The 24715-nt window shown below is 39.7% G+C and overlaps 1 protein-coding gene across 1 annotated transcript in view; it reads left to right on the forward strand.

The window, feature by feature from the left end:
• KIF20B (kinesin family member 20B) overlaps positions 1–24715 on the forward strand; it is a 68800-nt gene that overhangs the window by 37982 nt on the left and 6103 nt on the right. Inside the window, exons 20-33 of the mRNA XM_087932414.1 lie at positions 403–1504; positions 3969–4107; positions 4989–5111; positions 5941–5998; positions 6689–6814; positions 7538–7677; positions 9240–9395; positions 10848–11015; positions 14195–14332; positions 15978–16172; positions 18169–18267; positions 19257–19445; positions 23575–23664; positions 24542–24689. Coding sequence (XP_087788540.1) covers positions 403–1504; positions 3969–4107; positions 4989–5111; positions 5941–5998; positions 6689–6814; positions 7538–7677; positions 9240–9395; positions 10848–11015; positions 14195–14332; positions 15978–16172; positions 18169–18267; positions 19257–19445; positions 23575–23664; positions 24542–24689 — 2871 coding nt within the window. The remainder of the gene's footprint in view (positions 1–402; positions 1505–3968; positions 4108–4988; positions 5112–5940; positions 5999–6688; positions 6815–7537; positions 7678–9239; positions 9396–10847; positions 11016–14194; positions 14333–15977; positions 16173–18168; positions 18268–19256; positions 19446–23574; positions 23665–24541; positions 24690–24715) is intronic.

Below are 24715 nucleotides of genomic sequence, written 5' to 3' on the forward strand. Positions count from 1 at the left end.
ACCATGGCTCTTTATGTAAAAATCAAATAACTATATAATGTTTTATTTTTTTGACAGCAACAAATAAGGAAATAAAAACTTCAGGAAATTTTGTGGTGTCTAAACTGTATATTCATTTAGACTTCTGCCTCAAGCAGTGCTATCACTGCAGATAAGCTAGTCTGCACAACAACAGTGTCAACTTCTTAAATAGTTGCTCAGGGATAGTTAATAGACTAGACTTGTAAGGCAAGTCAGTTGTCTGGTTTTCCCAAAATTGATTTGAAGGAAACAAGGAACCAAAAATGGTCTCTAAAATACCTTTTTCAGATCCTTTATTCACGTGGCAAATTATCTAAAATGATGTTACAGATATGTTGGCAGTTGACGGTTGTATAAAATTCATCTTTTTACTTTTCGTAGGATTCATTCACAGCAGTTCTAAAGATGCCATAGTCTCAGAGAAAGCTGATGAAACACAACCCCATCCTTTGAAGGAAAAGGGAGACATGGTGGCCTTGGAGGAAAGAAATAAAATGCTAGAAGTTCAGGTGGCCTCACTTAAAGAAAAGTTAGAAAAAGAGAAAAATGAGAAGGAGGGATTTTCCAGTGAAATTGCTCGATTGTCTCAAGCTCTTTCTTCCGAAAAGGAAAGAGTTTCTGGCTTGAAAAGGGAGCTCCAGCAACAGCAGATAATTCAGGAGCAGGCAACACTTGAATTAGCTATGCTGAAAGAGAGAAATAAAGGTCACGAGGAGAAAATTCGGATTCTGCTTCAAGAGATAGGTGCTGCTAGCCAAATAACTGTAGAAGAAAAATCACAGGTAAAGACACTTGAAGCAGAACTGGGTTTATTGAACAGGTTAGGGTCAGCTTGCCCTATGGTAGATGTTGTCTTGGCAAATCAAGAAAATATATCAAGAGACAAGCTTTTGCCAACTCCTGTTAACGCTGATGAAAAGAGCTCGTTCCATCGTAGCATTGAAGGCATCTGGAAAATCAGCCAGGAGATCATTAATGCCTCATCCCAAAAAAGCAGTAGTATTGCAGACCTCATGCAACAGGTTGAGCAGTTACGGATGAAAACTTCGGAGGCCGATGAGGAGAATTCTCAGCTGAAATTGAAACTGAGAGAAACTATAAGTCAGAGAGACGCATTTGTGCAGGAGAAGACATCCCTCCTTAATCAGCTGAGGGACCTAGAGCAGAAAAATACTTTTTATGTTGAAAAATATAAGGAAGAGGAAAATAGAGCGGTTGAGAAAATAAAAACGAACGAGGACTTATTAGAAGAGTGTAGGGCAAAAGATGTCAGAATAGTTTCTTTAGAACAAATAGTGAAAGATAAAGAGTCAGCCATTTTAGTGATGAAACAATCCATTCAAGACATGGAGGAGAAGCTTGGCATTTCGGAAGCTAAAATCGGAAAATTCATGGATCAGGAATCACAACTGAGGGTGGAAGTTGTAGACCTGAAGAGACTGAATGAAGTTGGAAGAGAAAAGTTAAAGCAAGTCACCAAAGAGTAAGTTTTTGTTACCTTCCTGCTAAATAATACATAGATACAAATATAAATATCAGATGAAATTAGACTATCTGCATTCTGTTTCCTTTATCCCAAGAAATGCTTAATCTAGGATAGTTTTTCAATTAGATGTTTTCTAGGAATTGAATTCCCACTTCTAGACTTCTGTTAATTGAAGTCATTGACTGATCTATTGTCTTAATAGTATAATAGTATAGTATATTAGTATAATAGCTGGTAATAGTGATAAAAAATCGAAACTTTGCAAGCCAGCAAAATTGCAGACTTCTATAGTAGAAGGGACAAGCATTATGAACATAATAGGGGCTGCTTCTCAATAAACAGCCTTGGGAATGGGTTGTATACAGCTTTTGGATAAAATGCTTTAGAAGTGGCAGCCGTTCAAGGTAAACCAGGCTAGGAAACCAAATACCATATACATTAGTGTTACCTTTATTGTAAGGCTTTAGTAACAAAACCTTGCAGGTCTGAACGCGCTTCTGTTTTTGTTCATGTTGTGTGATCTAAGGAAGGGTTTGAGATTAGAAGAGAAGGGAAGAGTTGGAAGGGATCTTGGAGGTCTTCTAGTCCAGCCCCCTGCTCAGGCAGGAAACCCTATACCATTTCAGACAAATGGTTATCCAATCTCTTCTTAGCAGTTTCCAGTGCTGAAGCATTTACAATTTCTGAAGGAGAGGTGTACAATCGATTAATTGGTTCTAGCTGTCGGGAATTTTCTCCTTAGTTCTAGGTTGCTTCTGTCCTTGATTAGTCTCCACCCATTGCTTCTTGTCCTGCCCTCAGGTGCTTTGGAGAATAGCTTGACTCCCTCTTCTTTGTGGCAGCCCCTGAGATATTGGAACACTGCTATCATGTCACCCCTAGTCCTTCTTTTCATCAAGGTAGACTTTCCCAATTCCAGCAACCATTCTTCATATGTTTTAGCCTCCAATCGCCTAATCATGTTAATCAACCCTAAAGATGTTACATTACATTTTTGACCTGGGCTCAGAATCTCCCCCCCACCCCGCCCCCATTGCTGCCTTGGTGGTGACTTTTCCTCCTGGCCCAGAAGGTGCCTCTGCCCTCTACAAGAGCATCATGCTCAGCAAACTAATTAAATAAGTAACATAACAGAAGCTCAAAACTCCTGCTCAAATAATACTCATGAATGGCTCTTACCTCAGACAGAGAAAGGCATTGAATAGGCTTTCTGGTACATATAATCTTAAATATTTTTGTTAATGATGAAGTGAGGGGATGCTTACCAGATCTGAAGAGGGCATAAAGCTCTATGGAATAGCTAATGCCTTACAAGACAGAAATGAAATAGAGTGAAGATCTTGCTAGATTAGAGGAAATAGGTTGAAAAATAATAATGATATTTAACAGAGAAAAATGCAATGTCCTTTAGTCTGGAAAAAGAGATAAGTGTGCCACATTTTGAATGGGGGAGAGTGTTTGTATTTAGAAGAGAAAATTAATGCACTCTGCTTCTGTTTGTATTTAGAAGCTTCAATTAATGCAAATTGCAGCAGCTAGCTGCTAATGTTAAAAAAAATTACAGGTTGTTAGTTGTTGTATCTGCATAATTTAAGATGCTAATTTTAACTTTTAAAGCCCGGAACGGCTTAGGGAATTTTAGAGAGGCCTTTTCTCAATAGGAACCTGCCCAGACCCGTCTGGAAAGACACTGACCAAATCTGCGAGAAGATCTCCATGGAACTGAGTAGAACACAAGCAGTGATAATAAAATTGCAAATTTGGCTGATTTGGCTGGAAGACCTAGGTAACACTGCTTGGAATCCAAAAGTGGTTGTGTTTGTGAAAGAGAAAAATAGAAGTTCTCTATAGAAATCTAAATTAATGTCCTTACTGAGTTTTTTCTAACTATTTTTACCTATGGTTGTTAGTCTATCATAGCTTTAGTGTAACTTATGCCTCCTAGGTAGTCTGCATATAGCTTCTGACCATTTTTGGTTTTCCTTTAATGCCCTTTGAAGGCTTAAAGAACATTATTTCTGTTTTCTGATCATATACCAAACAAGGGGGTTAAGTTTTTCCTGACTATTTTTTTTTTAATAACCCTTGGGAACATAACTAACAAAACTTACAAAATTGGAGATGAATATTTTGGTCCCATTCAAAGAACACTATTTGCAATGACTCAGTGGTACTGGAGTTGGGACCCAAATGCCCTGGAGCTCTTGGAAGCGAAGACCAACTTAAAAAATTAAAATCCACAAATATTTGCTTGTTCCTATCGGAGAAGAACATTTTCAAGGTAAGAAGTAGAGAGTGAGCCATTTCACCTATATGTTGCTATTGAAACATGTTTGACTCTTGGCTCTATTCTATTCCTGGTTTGTTTAACTAGAACTCTGCAGCTTAGGGAGTTATTTCTAAAAGACTTCACTCTTTTTTTTTCGCACTCATGCACAGAAGTTGTTTGCTTCTTTTTCAGATTGAAAGAAGAGCTATCAAAGAGTACCGATCTTTCTTCCCGCCTGCAAGCAGAAATCCAGCAGAAAGATGAAGAATTTGCAGATCTGAAGGAGAAGTTGGCTGATAGCAAAAAGCAGATTGAACAGGTTCAAAGACAGGTCTGCAAGAGGAAAAAATAATAATAATATTTTTCCTGTCATTCTGTATGCAACTCTTCTTTTGTCTTCTGCATTTGACTTACAAAAGTTCATTTAGTGGCCAATCTAAGTTACCAGAGGACTGAAAAAAGTGACATGATACTTTTTCACATTTAGAACCATTACAACTTGGCAACTGGTTCATATTTATGACGGGTGGGGTGTCTCAGAGCTGCGTGATCACTTTTTTTGACTTTCTGACAAGCAAAGTCAACGGGGAGGCCAGATTCACTTAACAATGACGTTGCTAACTTAACAACTGCAATGATTCACTGAACAAACGTGGCAAGAAAGATCATAAAAAAGGGCAAAACACTTAACAAATGTTTTACTTAGGAACAGAAATGTTGGGCTCAATTGTGGTCGTTAAGTTGAGGATTGCCTGTACTTCTAATTTGATTAGTCATGCTTGAAGACATAAAATTGAGTTAAATTGAAGCACTCCAGGAAGAAATTAAACAGATTGACCTTCCATGGTCATCAGTTGAGAATCTCTTTTGAAGGTTTATTAATAGTGGTGGATATCTTTTGTTTGAGTTTTGTTCAAAGCCTCTTTAGGCCAACATCACTGGACAATTTCCATTCCTACTGATGTAACAAAACTATCAACTCTCAGATTTTTCTGGCTGTTTCCTTTTTGTCCACATCAAGATCATTTTTCCTCCCTGCTATTAGAAGCTCCATTTGTTCTGCTTTCAAAAGATGACACATGTTCCTGCTGGAAGTCATCTCTCTGCTCACATCGATGTTTGATTTGTCCTTCTTCTCTGTATTTCAAATTGCAGCCCAGATACGTGGGGAAAGTAGCACTCTCTCTCCAACTGGGTATAATCTTTTTACAGGTGGGCAGCATGCGTGCTGAAGAGAAATTGCTGCGGAGTAAAGTTAATGAACTTGAGAAGGCCAAAGGCCAGCTAACTGAAGAGCTGGATCTCAAGCAGCGGACAATCCAGCAATTTAAGAAGGTGCCACAGAAAGTTTCAATCTTGGTAGCATTATGTGGGGGGAGAGGTTGAATGTGACTTGCATAACATGGCCCTTGGAGTGCAGTTGGTGCCTTGCGTGTGAAGCTCTTAGTGAAGACAGTCGGTGCTTTGTGCGTGAAGCTCCTAGTGAAGACGGTGCTTTGTGTGTGAAACTCCAAGTGAAGACAGTCAATGCTTTGCATGTGAAGCTCCTAGTGAAGACAGTGCTTTGCGTGTGAAGCTCCTAGTGAAGACAGTGCTTTGCGTGTGATGCTCCTAGTGAAGACAGTCAATGCTTTGTGTGTGAAGCTCCTAGTGAAGACGGTGCTTTGCGTGTGAAGCTCCTAGCGAAGACACTTGGTGTTTCGCGCATGAAGTTCCTAGTGAAGACAGTTAGTGCTTTGTGTGTGAAGCTCCAAGTGAAGATGGTGCTTTGCGCGTGAAGCTCCTAGTGAAGACAGTTAATACTTTGCGCATGAAGCTCCTAGTGAAGACAGTTGGTGCTTTGCGCATGAAGCTCCTAGTGAAGACAGTGTTTTGCGCATGAAGCTCCTTGTGAAGACAGTCGGTGCTTTGTGCTTGAAACTCCTAATGAAGACAGTTGGTGCTTTCTACATGAAGATCCTAGTGAAGACAATGTTTTGTGTGTGAAGATCCACTCAAAGACAGAATTTAATGTAGGTTACTGCTATGTGTATTTAGCATTGCTATCTGCAATTGAGCACAGTGGTTCTGACTTTAGAATTACCCAGTTTTTATGGTTAAAAAAAACTTTTACAAAACGTTTAGTGCCTATGTCTGATGTTTTTTATTTCTGTGTCCAAATCAGGACAATCTAAGTAAGAAGCTGGAGGACTTGTTACAGCAGTACCAGAATTCATGTGAAGGTATGTAACAACTAGGAAGGAGACACACCCAGAGAGAGAATGAGTGTCGGTGTATTTGTCCATGCTTCTAAATGTTTCTGCTTCTTATTCTCTCTGGATTGTATAATTTTGCTAATCTATATATAGTGTTGATATGAAGTACTACAGTATATCAGGGGTCGGCAACCTTAAAAACACTCAAAGAGGCATTTGGACCCGTTTCCCACAGAAAAGAAAACTCCGGGAGTCACAAAACTCTTCCCATGCCTGAGTATTTCTTGAGCGGCCACAAAACTAGCATATGTAGTTGAATTAAACATTCTGTTTTCTTCTGAAACTTTTCTTTTCTTGGATTTATCCATCGTTGGACAACCGGGGGTCAAAAAGCTCAGTAAATGGTGTGCCGGCAGGTATTGCACATTGGCGGTTGTGACGCATATTTTGAGCGACAGGGAGCTGCAGCAGAGGGATGAAAGAGCCACATGCGGCTCCAGAGCTGCTGGTTGCCGACCCCTGTACTATATCAATGAAACCCCTGCTCCTCACATGAGCAGCCTCTTTTCTGCATATAGCAGGAAGCTGAAATCACTTGGGTTGGAAAAGTGAACCTGAGGCCCACAGCTACGTCTCCCTGCTCTCCCTAAGAATTCATTTTGCGGAAGGACTGCACAGAAGGCTTTCAAGAGTAGCCATTTTTATTTCCAACTTTAGATGTGCTTTGCAAAGAGAAGATCATTGACGACATGAGACTGACCTTAGAGGAACAAGAACGGACTCAGTATGAACAAGATCAAATTCTTCAGGCCACGCTAGCAGAGAATGAAAGGTGTAAAGCAGGTAAGCCACAGTGGAGGAGGATGTGCTTTATTCCCTCGGCTCCCTTACACAAAAGCCAGGCAGCCTTTGAAGCTGAGGTGTAGATTTCAACCACAGGTAGTCCTCGACTTGCAACAATTTATTTAGGGGCCGTTCAAAGTGACCATGGTACTGAAAAAAGTGACTTGTGACCATTTTTCACACTTAAGACCTTTGCAGCATCTCCATGAACACATGATTAAAATTCAGATGCTTGGCAACTGGTTCATATTTTTGACCGTGGCTGTGTCCCAAGGTCACTTTTGCGACTTTTTGACTAGGGGTCAGTGGGAAAGCCAGATTCATTTAACAACCGGGTTGCTAACTTATCAGTTGCACTGATTCACTTAATAACTTAGGCAAGAAAGGTCATAAAACAGGGCAAAACTTGCTTAATGAATGTCTCACTTAACAACAGAAATCTTGGGCTCAGTTGTGGTTTTAATTGGAAGGCTACCTAATATAGATACATATGCAGCTTGCAGGAGAATTAATCATGAAAGTTGCACCCTTTGTTTCACATGCCAGGAAATTTGACCTGTCCAGTCTCTTGGTCATCTGAAGTTTCATCTTGCACCAGCTGCTTGAATTCTGTAGTCATTGTAGGCAAATTGTGACTATCTTCAGTTGCTGCTAATGGGATTCATTTTGTCATCTTGTATGTCAATTGTATGTCCACTTGCTAATGCACATGTTTTGCTGTAGAATTGAAAGAATGGGAAAAAAGATACCAGGAGCTAAAGGAGCAGAAGAATGATATGAGGCCACAAGACATTAATGAAGGCTGTGAAAAAGACGCCAACTTGCTTCACAAACAATTAAAAGAATTGCAAGAGAAATTGGAGGTAACGCGTCACTTCCTGTCACATTTAGTGGCAAATAGGGGAGGGGACTTCATGCCAAGCTACTTGCTGTTCTCACCTAGGCTTTTCACGATCAGGAAGCAGATCCTCATTCCGATAAAACCCCTTTTATTTAGGTTAAAGGGAATTCCTCTCCAGCAAACAGTCTTTCACGAGATTTCACAACTACAGACCTTTATCAGGCTTGGAGAGTTGCCAGGCCGCTATCTTCCAAACACCACACTATAGCAGCAATTACTTGGCAAGAAATCAGGAACAGATCTTCACCCTAATGAATTGAACTAATTATCTCCTGCAAACACCACTCTCCTTTTGCTCCTCTTTGTTCCCTATGGGAGGGGCCATTCACCTGAGCCTAATTTGTTTCTTAAAAAAAAAAACCTCTAATAAACTGGCATTGGTAGTCCTGAGAGACCAAGGATTTTTATAACTGTATGATCAAAACAACACGGTTCTAATTTTTACAAAAATCAGTTCCCCACTAACTACACTTAGGTTGTTGGGTAAGAATAATGGGAAAACATATTTCTTTAGATGCTGTCAGCTCTAGAAATGAAGGGCTTATTTGGTTTGTACTAACATTATAATAACAATAGCAATAGCACTTACACTTACAATATATACTGCTTTATAGCCCTCTCTAAGCGGTTTACAGAGTCAGCATATGGCCCCCCAAAATCTGGGTCCTCATTTTACCCATCTCGGAAAGATGGAACCTTGAGCCTGATGAGATTTGAACTGCCAAATTTCAGGCAGCTGGCAGTTAGCAGAAGTAGTCTGCAGTACTGCACTCTAACCACTGTGCCACCGTGGCTCATCCAATGCTAATGGCAAGAAGGAAGTCGCCATTTTGGCAGAATTGGTAAAAAGGACTGGGAAGCCCACTCCTTAATCTTATTCAGCCGAATATTCAGTCTTTGAGCAGGCTCATGAAGGAAAACAAGCCGATTCAAGTCAAGTATTATTGGAGATGGAAGAAAACCAGTTTCCCATTCCAGTATATGAAAGAAGTGAATATATATGCAACCTATGCATGTGAATGGATGTACATACAGCAGAAATTCAAGATGGCAGCTACAATGGTGCAACTGAAGCTCTGCTTGTTTCTATCTATGTTGGGCATGCAAACCTCCAATAATGCCATAAAAGCTCCACCTTGCCTCTTTTGACCCTACTTTTACAAAAAGTATGATCTTATAACAAATAATGATCAGGAATTTAAAAAAAACTATGATTCCTGGATTAGAAACAGTTTTTATGAGACATTCGCTTGGCTTTGTACAAAGTCTGTGCTTTTCAAATTCAGATGAAACAAGATGAGAGCCCATAAAAGTAGAACATATTCTATAATTCCTTTGTCTGTAGAGTTCAGTGTTACATGTGAATCTGATATTTAAACACATACTGTTTTGACAGGAATTCAGGCATATTTTGAGGGATTTGGAATGCGGGAGTGGAGATTTTCACATTTCAGTGGTTTTGTCTGTAGAGCATTTTCAGTTCTATTAGAAGAAATGGTGTAACTCTGATTCTTATTAAAACAGGAATGCGAAGAACAGCATGAAACAGATCGTAGGAAGTGGCTGGCAGAAAAGACGCACCTTATAACTCAGGCGAAAGTAGCGGAAACTCTCCGTAACAAGGAGATGAAAAAATTTGCTGGAAATAAAGACTCTTATGCCAAGCAACTCAAAGAAGCAGTACGTTATCCCTACCCCGCTCCCGTTTTTCTTTGTATCTGTGAAAAAAAATCCAAGAGAAACATTTGTGAATGAATGTGCCTTACTATTAAGTGTATAATATCCAAAAAGTACATGTGTAGGTAGACAAATTATGTAAGAACACACACACACACACACACACACACACACACACAATATGCTGCAGCTTTAAAACTAGAAACTCCTTCAACCGCAATACAAGGAGTTCTCAACTTTTGACCACAATTGACCCTTGTCCAAAGTTAAAGCTGTTGCAGTGGCCCCTATGGACATGTGATCAAAATTCAGGCCTTACGATCCCTCCTTACGACTGGCTGCAAGGACATTGCAACTGCTCCCACTCTCTCCTCACCATCTCAGGTGCCCAGCTGGCTCACCAACTACAAACTGGGTCCTGGAGGCCTCACCCCACCCTCCATCCTTACCCCATTACTTTTTGTAATGTTGTTCTGCAGGTGTTTACGTGCACGCCCAGCTGATGGGAGGCATGGTTTTCCTACCAAAGCTGCATTGAGCCATCCTGCAAGCGAGTGCCATTCTTGCGGTCGTTCAGAAGGTTCTTTCTCCAAATCATGCCAGGGCGGCCACCCCCATCCCCTGAAGCATGCTCTGCTTAATGACCCACTCAATCACACAATAGCCACAATTGGAAGTGCTGGGATTGCAGTCGTTGAGTGAAACAGTCACGTGGTGCCTTGATTTATGACTGCAAACAACTTGCAATCAACATTCCAGGCTCAGAAGTCATACAACACTTTTTTAGGTTTACTGTTTTGGTTATGTTTTGGGATGCAAACTAAAATGTTGGTTTTGACCTATATGTCTTTTATCGCGATGCTTGTTGGCACCAAAGTACTTATATATAAGATAGCCTTTCTTTGCTTTGCTTTGGGCCTCTCAATTCATCCTCCACTTATTCAATATGGGTCTTTTTTAATGGTTCTCCAAATAAGGAAGGTGAAAAAGGTTAGGATTTTGAGCAATGCTTTCTGAAGTAATCTCCGGGTTTTTCAACCTCTTCCTTTCTATATTAGATTTAGCACACACTAGCACTCTCATTGTTGGCCAAGTTGGCCCTAGGACATGATAAAAAATGTCAAGATGGCGGGCACAATAGTATGTAGCAATTAAAAAACAGTCAAAGCTTTGATTGCATTGCCAGAACTACTATCCTATTTTTTTTGACCATATCTATGGACACACCCGCCTCATTTGTTGGCCTTCCGGAGTTAAAAACAGATTTGCTCCCAAGGGCCATTGGGAAATGGTCACCTTTATATTTATCACTTTGTATCTCATGGTTGTTTCTGTTTTTAATTGGCTTTTATATTTTACTTTATTTTTACATTTTTAAGCTATGAAGAATCATTCATACTAAACACAACAAACACATCAGTCATCGTCATCATCAATCTCTTGTCTTCTCTCCAGGAAAAACGTGCGGCAGAAAAAGACAATGAGCTTCAAAGATGGCGAGTAGAAAGAGACCAATTGGTGGCAGCTCTGGAAGTTCAGCTGAGTTCTCTAATCTCAAGTAATGTACAGAAAGATAAAGAAATGGAAGAACTGAAAAAGATGGTACCGCAATCTTCTGGGAAGGTTTGTATAGTATTGTTACTCCTTCACAAGTCTCTTTTCTCCATTATTCTCAATTTGCCTACCATAGGAGCACAGGTGGGGTTTTAAAAAAAGAGAAGACGATGGCCATGGCAAGGTAATCAAAGGCCTGTTGGTATTGATTTCCTTGCTGTGGTGACCATCTGGCATTTTTGACATCTATGCTCCACGAACACTCATGTCTGCCTATCACTGCTTCACAACATTGATTAATTGATGTGTACACCACCTGACTTCCATCGACAGCCCATAAGAAAACAGAATTATAAAAGAATGAAGGAATGTAGCAATAAAAGAAGATAACCTAGAAAGCAGAGATGATAAAACTGGGCAGCAACAAATCACATATCTATTTCTTGCAAGTAGCAATAGCAATAGCACTTAGAGAGCAATACCACTTTATAGTGCTTTACAGCCCTCTCTCAGCAGTTTATGGAGTCAGCTTATTGCCCCAACAATTTGGGTCCTCATTTTACCCACCTTGGAAGGATGGAAGGCTGAGTCAACCTTGAGCCTGGTGGGATTCTATCTGCCAAATTGCCGTAGGAGTAGCTTGCAGTACTGCACTCTAACCACTCTAACCACCGAGGCTCCCTCCCCTAAGTAGCTACACTCATCCTAATCAAGGGCCTGGTTGAAGAGCCAGGTCTTCAAGGCCCTCCAAAACGCCAGTAGGATGGGAACCACCCAGGTTTTGGGGGGGATGATGGGGGTGGTGGAAACCTCATTCCAGAGGGGATATCTGATGGAAGCCTTTGGGGGAGTTTTTGAGGGCCTAGAGAACAACTTTACCTTCACAAGGAAACTTCTGGAGACAATGCACTCATTATTTGTCAGGAAAATAGACCTACTACTTCAACTAACGTGATACTAGGAAATGTCTGCTTTATGCAGAGATGAGTATAGCCTACATGGTTGCACAACTAAGAAGAACTGCTTTCAATCACACTTGCATTGTGTGGCTCTCTGGGGAAGAATTTCTTGGGAATGGCCATGAGAGAAATTCCCAGTTACATCTGGGTGGCCACTAGGGAACAAATGCTGAAGTACTGTTAGTAGGTGGGTTGAGCAAGAGGGATTTTTGTTCTAATCCAGCCCTCACGGCTAGTGTTTCTGTAGTCGCTTTTCAGAAATTATCAGTGGCTACACAAAGCCCTGTAAGTTACATAACTAAGCACTGCATTCTCCACAATCTTTGGCTGCAGGCCTGGCTCTTGATATTTAAAGATGCTGATTGAAAGTTCACAAGAATCTAGTTGACAAGAATCTCTTTGGAGGTGCAAAATCACCACCAGTCTTTATCTCTTCTGTCTCCAATTTCTAAGTGCTGCATAGGCTGGTTTGCAACTGTCAGGTCATTGCCACAACCAATAATAATGACAAACATGAATTTATTCTGATACAGTCAATCCTTGATTTACAACCATTTGCTTAACAACGGTTCAAATTAATGGGACTCTTGGGATGGATGCTTTATGATGTATAAAACACTGCCAAGTGTTGCAAAACATTGCCTACACCCCTTGGTCACATGTTCGAGATCTGGATGCTTGGCAACCATTTTATACTTACAGTGGGTTGCTAAGTGCCCTATATCAGTGGCCGCCAACTGGTGGTCTGCGAAAAAAAATTGGGTGGTCTGCAGAGAAATGTCACCCTCAGAGCACCTCCCAAAGCAATTAATCCAGGTTGCGCAGGAACACAAGGCTGCGCCGCCCACATGGCCCGCAGGAACCCTCCCTGCTCTCAAGGCCCACAGGGGTGCTTAGATCTGGCCCGCAAGGCCGCCCTGGAAACAGCAAAGAACCAGCCTGCGGTTCCTCTGCCAGCAAAAACGGAGCCATTTTTGGCCACAACGGCCTCCTGCAGCCCTCAGCCAGCAAAAGCAGGACCCATTTTTTATGGCAGAGGACTAGTAAAACAAACTAAAAACAAAACAAAAGGAGAAATGTTTCCCCTTTTGCATTTGAACATGAAAGAAGGAACAGGAAAGGAGAAAGAGAAAAGAAAAAGAAAAAGAAGGAAAGATGGGAAGAGAGCAAGGAAGGAAAAATAAGGAGAGAGAGAAAGGAAGAAAAAAGGAGAGTGAAGAGGGAAGGATAAAGAATGGAAGGAAGGAAGGAAGGAAGATTATAATGAAAGTGAGGGAGGGTCTGAGGGAAGTTTTGCCTTAGTCCTTGGCCACCACAGGGCCCCCTGGCATGAGTGATGTTGAGCTGACCACGCCTACCCCAGCCATACTCCCCCACCCCCCCAATCAAACACAACCCTGATGCGGTCCTCAATGAAATAGAGTTGGACATCCCTGATTTATAGCCTTCATGCTGTGGAAAGAAATTGACCCCATCCTCCTGGGCAACCTGTGAGACCATTAAAACCTCCCTCTTTCAATTTGCCTTTGACCTGGAATTATAACGAGTACCAATTACATTAATTAGTATCTTTTTTTTAAAGAGCCAATCTGGGTCGGTCCCCGGGACTTCAGATGTAGTCTTCTGAACTTTTGGACTCGTGCTAGAAACCATCTTCGGGGAACTAGCGGAGTGTGTGCTTCGTATCTTTTTTTTTTTTTTTAGTTTTAAATTTTATTTGCGGTCTTATTCTGCTTCGTTCTGCACTATTCAGAATCTCCACTGATTGGGATGGTTTACTAATATTGCAAATAACCAAATAGGCTTATTATATTTAAAAGAAATGTTGGGAGAGAATGAGGAACGGTCGTCATGTATACCTGAAGATGTGATTCTGCCCGTGGGCCTGGGGAACCCAGACTGGGATGGAGCCTATTAAATGGCTAGTATGAATGTGTGTTGTCACCGGGGTGGGGATATAGGGGGTTATTATTTTTCTTTTTTTATTATATTTATTTTTCTTTCTTTTATATTGTGCTTTTATGTCCTTGCAGGCTGCCTTGAGTCTCCATGTGCGAGTATGCGGCAATATACAATTTTCTAATTAAATACCATCTTAAATTTCCAAAGGAAAACCAGGCTACAGATTCAGTGAATAAAGAATATGTTTAAATTAAATACTATTGAACAGAAAGTGCACTGAAATCCCCATATTGATCCACGCTTCGCTGCGTTTTAAATTGTCTTCTTATTGATCCTGTCTGAATCTATTTAGCTAAATATACGATGTCTTTTTTTCCCCCTGTAAAGGAGCACAAAACTATCGCTGAAGGATTGCGAGATGATGATTCCAAGAAACTAACGGAGATTGGATCTGAGAATATTGCCTCTGCAGGGTCGAATGGAGCCGAAAAAACTCAGGTGGAAGAATCCAGTGACTCTAATCAGGTGCAGATAATGGTAGTTGACAATTTGTGTCTTTTTAGCCCAGGCAGATTTATCCTTAGGTAAAGGAGTGGTGTGTTTCTCTTCCATTTTGAAGGAGAAGGTCTTAGGATAAACCAAAGTGTGCGGGCGGGAGTGCAGCTGCCATAATACTACCATGGAAATCCCCAAAGTGCTTTTTTCAGGAGGCAACTGGACTTTCTTGTTTTTTCTTTTGAAGATGTGTCGCTTCTCCATCCAAGAAGCTTCTTTAGCTCTGACAGGATAATGGGGAATGAAAGGATTTATATTCCTTTGCAGACAGCTGGTCATTTGCATCCTTTTAGAGGGTCGTTGAAGGATGCAAATGACCATCTGTCTGCAAGGAATATAAATATTTCCATTCCATTCCTCACTGTCCTGTCAGAGCTGAAGAAGATTCTTGGATGGAGAAGCGACACATCTTCAAAAGAAAAAACAAGAAAGTCCAGTTACCTCCTGAAAAAGCACCTTTGGGACAGCCAGGACCTGGATGACAGAATCTCTACAGACTCCCATGGAAGGTTTTGTGCATGCAGATTTACTATCATTGTGGGTCCCAGATAGGAACGGGGCAGTTTTGCCTTTGTTTCCATTATATCCCAAAGTTCTCCATTCCTTTAAGAGCAGCTCTGGTTTGGTATGCTGTATAGGTATACAACCACAGTGGAGCCCAAAATTTATGTTACTAAGTGAGAAATTTGTTTTGCACCATTTTACGACTTTTCTCGGCACGTTTGTTAAGCTGTCACTGCAGTTATTAAATTAGTAAATACAGTTGTTAAGAAAATCTGGCATCCCCATTGGCTTTGGTTGTCAGAAGGTGGCCGAAGGAGATCGCGTGATGCTGGGACACTGCAACTGTCATAAATGTGAGTCAGTTGTCATCATCCAAATGTAAATCACGTGACCATGTGGATTCTGCAACAGTCATAAGTGCAAAAAAGGGGTCGTAAGTCTCTTTTTTCAAGTGCCGTTGTGACTTTGAACGATCACTAAGCAAACTATTGTAAGTAGAGGACTATCTCCATTGAAGCTAACAGCAATTTTCTCCCATCCCACTCAAGACTGTTGACCAGTTCTGTTGCCTCTGCACAACCTGTGGCCCTTTCCAAGTGTTAATATCTATGTCAGGGCTCCAACAGATCCCCCTCATTCAAAGCAAAAGTCTCTAGCTGCATCTCAGAAAAAGTAAATTGGTTTAATAGAAATCGCCATGTTGGTGCGTGGCTGGGTGCAGCCGATACTAAATTATATCATATATTTCCCCCTTGACCCTAGTCTTTCCCCCACCCCCTGGATGTGACTTCTCCAATAGGACACATCCGTCTCCAGGAGTCATTCATCATGCTCTCCAATAACCTTCTTATGCTCCAACAACTTTAGACTGCTGAATTGATATCTAGGCATTTCAAGAATGTGTTGTTTTCCCACACTCCCTTTTTCTGGCAGCTAAAAAGACCAAAGGAATATTGTTTTAGCTGACAATCTATTAGCTTTGTTGGCTGAGGAACTCTGGGAGTTGCAATCCACAAGTCTTAAAAGTCGCCAAGTATTAGGGTATGAGTCTAGTTATAGCAGCTCAATTGTTTTCTGTAATGTAACATTCTGTAATGTTAACATTTTCCAGTGGATACCTAACGTGAAACATCTCTTGTCCCATCTAATCTGCCTCCAGCAGCATGCCCTATCTTCCTGTGATAAGAATGATCCCAGGCCAGGATCACAGAGGAGGCGGGACCCTGGTTTTGCTGACAGATGCCCATCATCGGCTTCAAGTCAGCAAGAAACAGTCATCTCTGACCATGCTGCAAGACTTAGGATTGTAAGTTAAAAAACATCCCGTCGGTCAAAATCAAAGCAGCTAAGCAAAACCCAACAGCTGAACCCAACAGACCCAGGTTGTCTGGCAATTTGTCCTGGAGAATAAATAAAGCTGGATCAGAGTTCAGGACCCAACACCAGTTGTATGTGCATGCACTGTCGGAATCGCAGCCCAACTTGCAAAGGTCCCTCTATAGATAGGAAGCTCACAGAACATCTCTGTGGATTGTATTTATGCATAATAAGAAAGGGGAAGCAAACCCATAATTAGCTTTCCTGAAGAGCCTAACCCCATAAACAGTGTTTTTTTTTCCTCCCCCAGTGGTGATCCAGTAATCAATTCATAGCCATTGGAAGAGCGAGAAACTAAGATCCTTAGAACAATGGCCCCCAAATTTTGGGCACGGGGCCCGGTTCCGGGGAGCGAGGTTTTTTCCACGGACTGAAGAGGGCATGCTTTTGCACATTCCATGAATCCCACGGATGGGGTTTTGTTTGTCTGTGCAGTCCGGTTTCTGGCATGCCATGGCCCAGTGCCACGGTTGGAGACCCTGAGGAGATTAAAACCGGAACCTGATTGTTCTATTTTCCTTATCCTGCAGCAGACTTTTTTTCTTTTTGTTTCATAAAGCTTTTCCAAAAAATGTGTAATGCACAAAAAGAGAAGAGTTGTTATTAATTTCACACAGAACTTATTGGCAGGAAGGCAAATCAGGAGGCAATCTAACGGTTGCAAATATCAAGATTTTTTTTTTTCCTGTCTTCCAGAAACTAACTTATTTCTGAAATGGGCAAAATAAATCTTTGTTGAGGATTGAACCCTCACATATGTATAATACAGAATATTGATCTCGTACTATTTGTATTCTGATCTGGCACGAGTTATTAGTTAAAGTGAGCTAAGCATGCCAGAGCCTACTCACTTAAAAATCTAACATTGGAGTAGTTTCTTTAAATTGAAAAAGGATTCTAGTCTGGTTAACTTTCAACTATGTTTAGTTTGGAAGAGAAGGATTAGAAGGATTAAATCAGCACAACAGTTCTTTCTATTAGGATCTTTAGCACTTGTTCTTCGCCTGTTAAATTGGTTAAATTCCTGAATGAAAGACTATTAGTGGTAGGTTAGTGTTGTTAAAAGAAATGTATGTGTGAGAGAAAAACAATGGCCACCATTTTTATTTTTTTTTTGCTTTGAAGGCCTCAATTTACTCCAGCAATCAACTAAGGGGAGTCACATAATGTAACTAAAAGAGTGTAGCTGGATTCATTTGTTACTTTTACCTTTAGTAGGAGATTTGTGGAGAGGAGAAGACAGAAAGTAAATAGTTTTGGAGGCAAACTGCTCACACTTTTTATCTCTTCCAGTGGCTCAGAATTGTGTTGCCACATTTGAGCATCACAGTGGCCAAATGTTGGCCCTGCAATTTTGGGGGGGTTGTTTGGGGAAGAATAAGAGTAGAAATGGAAGCGTTGTCTTCCAGAAGTCTCCAATCCTTATCCCACCCAAGACAAAAATAATATTACCCCCAAATGGCTTATATTTTGCTGAATGTGGCTGGCACAATACTGGAAGTCACATGTAGTTAGCAACCATCTGTTATTGGTTCCTTATGCAGACTATTTTTGTAGTTATTAAAAGAAAGTGGTTACTTTCTATACAGCAAACTTCAAGTCTCTGTAAAACATTTTTTTTAAAAAAATTGTTTAATTCCAGATAGCCTGACACATTCAGGTGCCATTTTCTCAATCAAATACAGCCCATAATTCTACAAAGCAGCATATATTATTAATATGATTGACAAAACAAGGCACTTGGAGTAGGAGATAAAGTTGCAATTAAGTGCTGTTCTATTAGGAAGATATTTCACTATGTGGTCACCACTATGATAGAAATCAGGTTCCTCATCTTGTCCTCTTACACCACTGGTGGCAACACAATCATGTGTCTTTCTGAACAATGCAGGTCTTAAAACCCCATCAAATTCTTTCTTCCACAGCTTAAAGAAAAACAAACTAACTTATCAAATTGCAACACTACTGTAAATGGCTCATCACTGCAACAGTCCAGCAAGGTATCTTCAGGAGATAATATTCAGGTAAGCCTCCATCTTGTTTAGTGTACTGGTTAGGGCATCAGGCTAGAAACTAGGAGATTGTGAGTTTGTCCTGCTTTAGGAAAAAAACCAGCTGGCTAACCTTAGCCAATCATTCAGTTTGGGTCGCCACGATGTAAAAAAGATGTTGAGACTCTAGAAAGAGTGCAGAGAACAGTAACAAAGATGATTAGGGGACTGGAGGCTAAAACATATGAAGAACGGTTGCAGGAACTGGCTATGTCTAGTCTAATAAAAAGAAGGACTAGGGGAGACATGATAGCAGTGTTCCAATATCTCAGGGATTGCCACAGAGAAGAGCGAGTCAAGCTATTCTCCAAAGCACCAGAAGGCAGGACAAGAAGTAATGAATGGAAACTAATCAAGGAGAGAAGCAACTTAGAACTAAGGAGAAATTTCCTGACAGTTAGAACAATTGATCAATGGAACAACTTGTTTCCAGAAGTTGTGAATGCTCCAACACTGGAAGTTTTTGAAAAGATGTTGGATAACCATTTGTCTGAAGTGATGTAGGGTTTCCTGCCTAAGCAGGGGTTTGGACTAGAAGACCTCCAAGGTCCCTTCCAACTCTGTTATTCTATTCTATTCTATTCTATTCTATTCTATTCTATTCTGCTTCTTGGTATTGGATTTTGCTTCACTGAAAGATGTTTAGTTTTCAGCTGAAACTGATCATCTGGGAGTAAATCACTTTAGGTTTATTGATGCATTTCTATACTGCTTTTCAACGTTCTGTCCTCCAATAAAACTACTTCACTGAGTTCTCCTTTGACAGGACAAGTTTTTGATATCACATTATAAGACCTACTGCAAAGATTTGAACATAGTGTGCGCAACGGAGTCACTTTTTCTTAGAGATTTCTGTTCAATTTCTCACCTTAGGAAATTGTTTGTTTTCCTCCTCATTTTAAGGGCAAAGCAAATAGTATTTTCCCCTGCTTTGTATTTATGTCATATTATTGTACTTGTAGGACCAACCGGATACTGTCTTAGATTCTTATGAGGGTGATCAAATTAGCCGCTTTCCAAAACCTGAATTGGAAATTCAGTTTTCACCTTTGCAGCCCACTAAGCTGGAAGTAAAGCATCAAGGAAGTCCTTCCACAGTGACTCTTAAGGTCCCAAGGACAAGGAAAAGGAAGAGCTGCACTATGGATGAGGTACGAAGTTTGGAAGAAAGCAACTATTCTTAGTGTGTTTTTTATATACACGTCTCAAAATAGTACTTCTGAAAGAAATCTAAAAAGTTGATGATTAAATCAGCAAAGGATGTAATCCCAAACCAAAGAATAAGTCCCATTGGATACAGTAGGACATGCTTCCTTATAAGCGTACAATTATACATGGTTTCTTAAAGATGTGTGGCTGGCTTTTTAAAAAAGGAATTGGATGAATCTGGTTCTATCTTTATAATCTAGGCCAGTGTTTCTCAACTTCGGCAACTTTAAGTCATGTGGACTTCAACTCCCAGAATTCCCCAGCTAACATGAGAAATTCTAGGAGTTGCGGTCCACACGTCTTAAAGTTACCAATGCTGATTTAGGGAGGCAATTGCTTTGATGCTAAAATAAGGGTACATCTGGCTTTAATTGTCACCAAGAAAATAATAGGAATGTGTCCATGAAGCCAGAAGGGCTCAAGACAGAAGACTTTTTTTAACAACCTGCACTGATATTTATATAAGTAGTAGTCGTTTTGTTCAATTTATATGGGGGGGTTAGGCTGAAAACATGGACCCAATTTATTACAAGTCTCTTGTTTTTTTACTACTGTGTTCTTCATGGCTAGCTGATAACCGCCCCTGAAGTTAAGCTAGAAATGGAATGCCATAATGTGAGCTGCAGATGTAACTCTAGTTTTCTAGGCATCTGTATATGACTAAATCTTTGGGGAGAAACACAGGCCTGTACATCAAGCATATCTCTTTTGCCCCCCACTCCCCCCACAAAACCTAGAAAATTCCACTTCAGGGAATCTGAATGTGCAGCTAAGATCTGACCTTGATCAGTGTCCTCAAACATTAACATCATTTTTAACCATCAATACTATTTTCTTTTCAAAAGTCACATTTCTAAAAGGGACTGTTTAACCTCAGGTTTGAAATTGTATACGAATACTAAGGGGTGACTGCATGAAAAAATAACTTTGTCTTCTCAACTATGCTTCCTTTAAGAGTAATATGCTGCCAAGTTTCTGGAAAAACAAACTTAGAAATAAGGGAATTTCTGATGTGAGTCAGGTACATAATCTCTTTAAGCTTATGTGGTAGACAAACAAGTACAAGTAGATAACAATACTTTAATTCAGGAGTCCCCAACCTCTGGGCCACGGCCCACTACGAGGCCACGGCCTATTTGGAACTGGGCCACATGAACAGCGGGCCAGCACGCATGCGTACAGCTCAGCTTGTGTGAGTGGTGGGTTGTGCATATAAGTCAAGCTGTGTGTATGCGCGTGTGCGCCACCCTACCGCTCACATGGGCCGGTCTCCCGCCTCACTCCCCCAAGCCAAGCCACAGAGGTTGGGGATTGTTGCTTTAATCCTTCTTCACATTTCACCCAAATAGCACATTCATATTATAACAATGATCACAGATGATCTTTCCTCTACTATTTCTTAACCATCTCTTGCAATCAAACCTGTTTTTCCAATATACAGTAAAACTTCAATTTAATGGATCATTTTGAGGAGAAAAAGGTATCCATTAGGCTAAATACCTATTATATTTGTATTTTTGTATTAAATCTAAGTCATGTCATTTTATGCCAACTTAGAGCATTTGCTTAAATGCATAAGTGGAAATAGGCACAAATAACGTATTTTTATAAATGATCTGTACTATTTTGGAAACCATGTTCATTGTTTAAGGGTAAAATTTTAAGCAAAATTTTGTTCACAGTATATCAAGTTGTCCCCTGAATTAGAATCTGTCAATTGAGGTTTTACTGTATCTGTCTTTTGATCAGAATCGTTGCTAACTCACTGAAATCTGCCATTATTTATTCCTATCCATTAATAGTTTTTTGAAATGGTAATCTTAATCTTGTGGATTTGAAAATAAATTTCATTTGAACAGGTTTTATTTTGCTGCTTTAATATAATAATAAAAAGAAGAAAAACCAAAATTTTATGTATGCAAATAACACACAAGATACAGAGAAATTGAGAGAAAATGTTAATAAAATAAAAGATAATCACAACAATAATATCTCAATTAATTAGTAGTTTTTGAACAGTGAATTGACCTTCACCACATATAATTATGTCTGGTCCCCCGCTTGCAGGACTTTCTCGTTCCTTATTAGCCCCCAGCACAAAATACAAAGGCAGGTTGGTCCTAGCCAGCAGGCATTAAAAAAAAATCAACATTCTATTCTATTCTATTCTACTCTACTCTACTCTACTCTACTCTACTCTACTCTACTCTACTCTACTCTACTCTACTCCACTCCACTCCACTCCACTCCACTCCACTCCACTCCATTATATCATATCCATCCATCATCATTATCTATCTATCTATCTATCTATCTATCTATCTATCTATCTATCTATCTATCTATCATCTAATCTAATCTAATCTAATCTATTTTTGTTAAATTTATTTGCTGCTTATCTCACCATGGGGCTACTTGCCTTCTCTTCCTCTTTCTTTTCCTTTACTCTTTCTCAGGATTTTACTTTCCTATCTTTTAGCAGCCAAACCTATATCTAGTCCAAGTTGAATAACAGTGTCTAAGAAATCCCGAGAATCTAGAAGTAGTCAGAATCATATGTCACTGAGTCTCCTGGCTATTTCTAACATTTCTGTATGTAATGTTAAGAGATGTGTTGGGGCTGAATGGCCATCATTCCAGTGAGAGAAAGGGGATAAAAGTGGAAGATAAAAAGCAACCAGGGAATTTTTTTTATCTTTTTTTTTTAACCTCATCCCCTGAAGCAGAAATAGGCTCCTCAATCGTTGTTACTTGGACCCCAGGGAGGGCCATGAAAAGCAGAGCGACTGATTTTGTTAACTTCCTATTTAGACTCTTTTTCATTCAGGAGGAATGTAATGGGCAACAAAATATTGTCCAATCCCTAAATTCAGTCTAAGTACAAACTAATGCTTGCACAATAATTGCGAGTATCCGCTTTTGCTAAAGAAGTGCCTGTATATATTAGATCAAAATCCTACCACTCTGATATACACTTAGTGAAAATCCTCAGCACTCAGAATCCAGATGGTATCCAGTGAGAATTTGCTGAAAGTTCTCCCAGAGACCTGTGATTGATCCTGAGTCCTTCATTCTAAAATTGGAACGGTGTCCAATTTAATATAACGCAGAAGCCAATTTAATACAAAGCAAAACTTTTCTTGTTGCAAAAAAAAAAACCATTTATAAAGTAGATCAAATGGCAGAACAGTTTAGCTTAATTCAGAAGAATGTTTTTTTTTCTTTTTCATATTCTCAGGTTAAACAGTATGGAATTAATACAGAGCAGGACAGAATTATAGATTAGACTTAGAATTCTTTATTGCCCAAGTAAGACTAGACACATAAGGAATTTGTCTCTGGTGCATAAGCTTTCAGTATACATACAACAATAATGATAGATCATTATCATGGTTATTGTAAAAATATATTCATCATAAAACATTAGATACAACACTTAATGATAATAATGGATACTGAATAAGAATCAACATAAATCATACTAGGATACGAATTAAAGAACATAAATCATAAGATACAAGTAACAAAATTATATCATAAGATGATAAGGAGATAGTTAATAGGGAAGATGAGAACAATGGTGGTAATAATGCCTTTCTAGATAGTTTGACAGTGTTGTGGGAATTAGTTGTTTAGCAGAGTGATGGCATGGGGGGGGGGGGAACTGTCCTTGTGTCAAAAAACTATCCTCTTGTCAGCCAAAATAAAATTGACAGTATTTCTCTTCCTTTGCTGAAATTCCTAGAGGTAATAACATCTAGAAAAAAATCACAGATTGCTTTGTCCCTGATGGAATAATTCGTGATTATTGGAAAATTGCTTTGAATTTAATCTGAATTTAAGATTAACCATAGCAAATATGTAATAAGAAGTAAATGCCTTCCCATGAGATATCATAAGAGTTTGGCTTTTAAAAAAATGTTATTTTTTTAAAATGTCTGTGATGCTCCATCCAATGTGTGAAAAGATTGGCAGTCTTGGATAAAGCTGTCCCATTTCCCTCTAAAAAAAATGTATCAATCTAACATTAAGACTGTAGCTTAGTACTAAACACACCTTTCTCTTTCTAAGGACTCCTTGAAAAATGAAAATGAAAAGAATATAAAATTGCCAGCTAATATGAATGTGTGGTCTGATTCATTAACGAGACAAGGAAAAAAGGTATGTGAGTTAATAACATTAATATAATGCTTCAGCAGTAGTTTGACCTGGAATAGCTTTATGTTGATGATATAATAATTTAATTATTAGATTGCATACATTCCTGATTTGAACGATTATGTAAAGCACATGTTTTGTTATATTGCAGATAAAAAGGAGATAAATTGTCAAGGAGACTAGCTTGCTTCAGGCCAGAGTAATGGGCTCTTCCTTTTTCTTCTAGCAACCAATTATCTTTTTCTCCTCACCAAAGTACACATGCAATATACTTGAAAATACTTTTTATTAAGCTATTAACAGCCAATCTTCATTATCTAAGGGCTGTCAAACTTCCGGTGGTGGGTCGGATATGTCATGCGCTGGCCACGCCCACACCCAGTTAGTGAAGGGGGGAAAAGTCCTGATATGTCTTGTGACACTGCCGTGACAATGTGAGTTTGATACCCCTGATCCCTTTAGCCTACTTAAATGGTCAGCCTATTTCAACTTTTATGACCTTCAGATGTCTGGCTTTCTGGGAATTCTCTCACCAGCAAAGCCCTTGCTGAGAATTCTGGGTCACGAAATCCAGACATCTGGAGACTTGTTCAGATTGGTAGAAAGCTGGTATAACTGCAGCCGCTGGAAAACATCTAGGCAACATAGTGCTGCTAAGGAACGAGAAAAGAACTGCACAAGTGAACTCCAATTCTTTAGAGAAGAGATGTATAAGATATTGGAAATATGTGTGAGAACTAAATTCAATATCTAATGTTCAAACATGGTAATAAACTGGTGCAGGTATACTTTTTATATAAGACAATATGATTTAGCAAATGTCTTTAGTTCCTAAATGAAATGTTTTAAACATATGTTTTAATGTTTTCTATTGCTTTAGATTGCTCCTCCTAACCCCACTCTCAGAAAGAATTATTCCTTAAGAAATAAATATTCATCAAATATACAATCCATGGCATCCCCAGGTGGAACCCTATACAAATTTGGTAATCTCTTGCAGAATTCCCCTACAATCATACAAACTAAAGGTGAGCAGCCAAACAAAGAAGCCCAT

This window comes from Pseudonaja textilis, chromosome 4 (genome assembly GCF_049901715.1).
Source record: "Pseudonaja textilis isolate UNSWEBS1 chromosome 4, rPseTex1.2, whole genome shotgun sequence".
NCBI lineage: Eukaryota > Metazoa > Chordata > Lepidosauria > Squamata > Elapidae > Pseudonaja > Pseudonaja textilis.